This window comes from Amphimedon queenslandica, unplaced genomic scaffold (assembly GCF_000090795.2).
Source record: "Amphimedon queenslandica unplaced genomic scaffold, v1.1 AMPQUscaffold_13407, whole genome shotgun sequence".
NCBI lineage: Eukaryota > Metazoa > Porifera > Demospongiae > Haplosclerida > Niphatidae > Amphimedon > Amphimedon queenslandica.
The window spans coordinates 191,556-194,507 of record NW_003546357.1 but is presented as its reverse complement, the minus strand read 5'-3'; the positions used below and the strand labels follow the sequence as shown (position 1 = coordinate 194,507).

Here is a 2,952-nt window from a genome sequence, read left to right as displayed (position 1 = left end):
TCAATTGAACAGAATAATTTGTTTTGAAAAAATGATATTTGAACCGAAAGGTCCTTATATTGTGTTAGTGACATATCATCTGCTTCAGCTGAGAGTAGCAGACTTTGACTGAGACTGAACAGTGAGGACTGAATAGAACTGGAATGCATAGAGCTGACGGGACAATCACTGACTATTGGATTCTAATCATTACTACATTGTTAGACTTTATTATTATTAGTTATGGTTTCAGCTATGCATGCATTCTTGCGCATGCCCAGTGACAGATTGAGCATGTGATTTATTGGTATCTCTGATCTTCATAATGTTCACACTCCCTTTATCTCTATTAAGTTTTGTGTTCAATGTTTGGAAAAAAACAACACTAGTTCTACAACAAGTCACAATACTAAAAGATAAAATTAATTGTGAGATGTGACCATTTTCAGTTGTCCCTTCAAAGGGATGCCTCTAACTAGTAGCAGCCACGTTTGCAATATGTGATAGTTTCCGTACTCCTGAGATCCCTTTACTTGACCAGGCAGCTGCTTACGAGCTAAGCCAAGTCTCCTCTGTGCCTCTGAATAGAGAAGAGCTCTATCCAAATCCCCCTAATAATATAACAATCAATATTACCATCGAATGCAACTACATATTTACTTATTAACTATCTAATATTAAGGAGCATATAATTTAAAAGTAAAACTGCTGCTCCATATCAATGTTGCATTGAGAAGCATGCAATGCATATCAGTTTAGCTCTGTACATAGTACAATATATTTGCTTACTTCCAGGGGTCCATGGCGAATCTTCATCAAATAGTCCCTATCACTACCAGTACAAGTGACAACTGGATTGCCTCCCACTACAAAACTCTCCAGCGAAAGCAACTTGTGAAATATTTGATAAAAAGACTTTCTTTCTCTTGCAGTACCTGTGTGCTTTCCACTGTCAATGAGCTTCAAGTGTGCCTTAATGAAACCAAAATACTGGGATATGACAGTCTCATTTATAAAGCTTTCCCTAAGCGATGATAACTGTGGCCAGTAGGTACTCGTGTAGTAGAGATTGTCTGCAAATAGCAACTATAAAAATTTAATACAATATACATGTAACTTTAGCAACAGCTGCAACTAAACTTATGTAATTTATTATTTTGTCATACCTCAAACATTGTCACGGATCCTTTTAGCAACATCTCACAGAACAATCTTACCTCATAGGCAGCAACTCTTTTATTTTGCTTTGCCTCCTATAGCAATAACAAGAATAGATTAGATAAACAATGTTAAATTAATACATACCCTGTAGTTGAAACTACTGCTAACAATAACCTAAATAAAAAATTTAGCATCCATTATTTTGCAAAACATTACCACTTTCTTTGCAGATAACATTTTCAGTTATTGAATTTGCACAGTTACAGGTATGTACACACATGCACATGTGCAATAACAGCAATATGCAATATTCATGTGTCTGGGTATGCAACTTTTATTCTAAGAATCCTAGCTGTCTTATTTAAATAAGGTTCCCAGAAAAATTCATTTTATCTCTAGTGTCATGACATCAATCCATTTACTGTTTCCTTGTCCTGTGAGGCACAGCAGATCTCTCAAGACTCTCAAATCCACCCATGCCCCAAAAGTCAGTCATGTCCTATTATCATTAGGATACAAGGGATGTCCTGGAAGAGATCCCTCCAACTCCCTATATTAATGTTCAGTCTTTCTTGTTCTATGGGATACAAGGGATGTTCCAGAATTATTCCCTTATCTTAAACCCCCAAATTAATGTACTGTTGGTCCCGTTGTACTGGATACATGATGTCAGTTTATGCATACACGATATTGGTCTATGGGATTCCGGACGTCAGTTTATGACAGCTAAAACACAAAAAATGCCGCTAAAGAGTATATAAAAAGATATGGCATTTAATTTAAAAATTGTGGCAGCAACTGAAAGAGTATCTAAGGAGAGAGGTAAAGCCACAAACCAAGGACCAACAAATAAAAGGAATTGTAAAGTTTTGTGACACTGTTGATGTTGCTACATGAACTAAGTATATCCACCACCTCTGAAAAATATTACCTAAAATGATTGAACTTGATGGGGCAGCTATAGGACATTAGAGGCATGTCACGCATTACTTTGGATCAAGAGTGGATAAAAATATTGGCAATGAAAAACAGAAAGGGATATTTAGAATTGTACTAGAGCTAATGCTAACAGGTAACAATTAGGTACAAAACTGCTTGGTTTTTTCAGAGCTGCAGATCTAAGCATGTGCGACCACACCCAAATTTTGGAGCACAGGCTTGAATAAGTAACAAAATGGTTATGGGAGGTAAGATGGCCTGATACAGCAGTCATAACATCACTTATTTTCCTGGAGAATGATTAACAGACATGGATCTGCGCATAGCAGTAGAATGGTGTAGAAATTAGTCTTATAGCACCAGCCAAGATCAAGACACAGCTTGTAAACTATTTGACAAGACTGACTTGAAGACCATGATGAAAAACAGGTGGCTGAACAAAGTGGCCGTTTTCACAATTTTTGACATTCCTCTTAGACAAGTTTAGAGCCATGTTAGTGGTACCAATGGAGTCCTCTGGTCAAAATAAGGTCTTCTAAGAAGTCTGGTAAGAATAGGAGCTTGTTTTCCCAGTATAGCAAGGCTGCAAAAAGTCATGGCAGCTATTTTGAAGTGGGGTGAATCCTACTTAGTAATGCTACCACATTACTAATAGGATTAAGATTGCTTTTTCAAAACAGCAGCCACTATTATGCTCTTGAAACACTTACAACTCTTTTATCTTATGTTGTGCAGCCTTATAAATAGCTTAGATGAGCTCTCCTCTACTGAGTGATTCTCCTGGTACCCTGATAGTGGACTGTAATGTACATGTAGCGGGAGCTTTCCTGGAGAATAGGCCCAAACTAAAATATCTGCAAAATTCATCAGACA

The 2,952-nt window shown here is 37.0% G+C and overlaps 1 protein-coding gene across 1 annotated transcript; it reads right to left on the bottom strand.

The window, feature by feature from the left end:
• Window positions 1-328: 328 nt before the first annotated feature.
• On the bottom strand, window positions 329-2,565 carry LOC109581996 (uncharacterized). Its single transcript, XM_019996530.1, has 4 exons — window positions 1,285-2,565; window positions 1,146-1,232; window positions 769-1,065; window positions 329-590 (listed from the first exon to the last, which is right to left on the bottom strand). Exons 2-4 carry the CDS (start codon window positions 1,176-1,178, stop codon window positions 402-404), a joined length of 519 nt encoding a protein of 172 aa, XP_019852089.1. The 5' UTR covers window positions 1,179-1,232; window positions 1,285-2,565; the 3' UTR covers window positions 329-401.
• Window positions 2,566-2,952: the final 387 nt, after the last annotated feature.

What these genes read in the sequence shown, in the direction of transcription:
- LOC109581996 (XM_019996530.1), bottom strand. Translation starts at nt 1,178, where the DNA reads ATGTTGCTAAAAGGATCCGTGACAATGTTTGAG. An exon ending in GATCCGTGACAATGTTTGAG is followed by an intron (nt 1,066 to 1,145) that starts GTATGACAAAAT and finishes AAATTTTTATAG; the next exon opens with TTGCTATTTGCAGACAATCT. An exon ending in TTCGCCATGGACCCCTGGAA is followed by an intron (nt 591 to 768) that starts GTAAGCAAATAT and finishes TTATATTATTAG; the next exon opens with GGGGATTTGGATAGAGCTCT.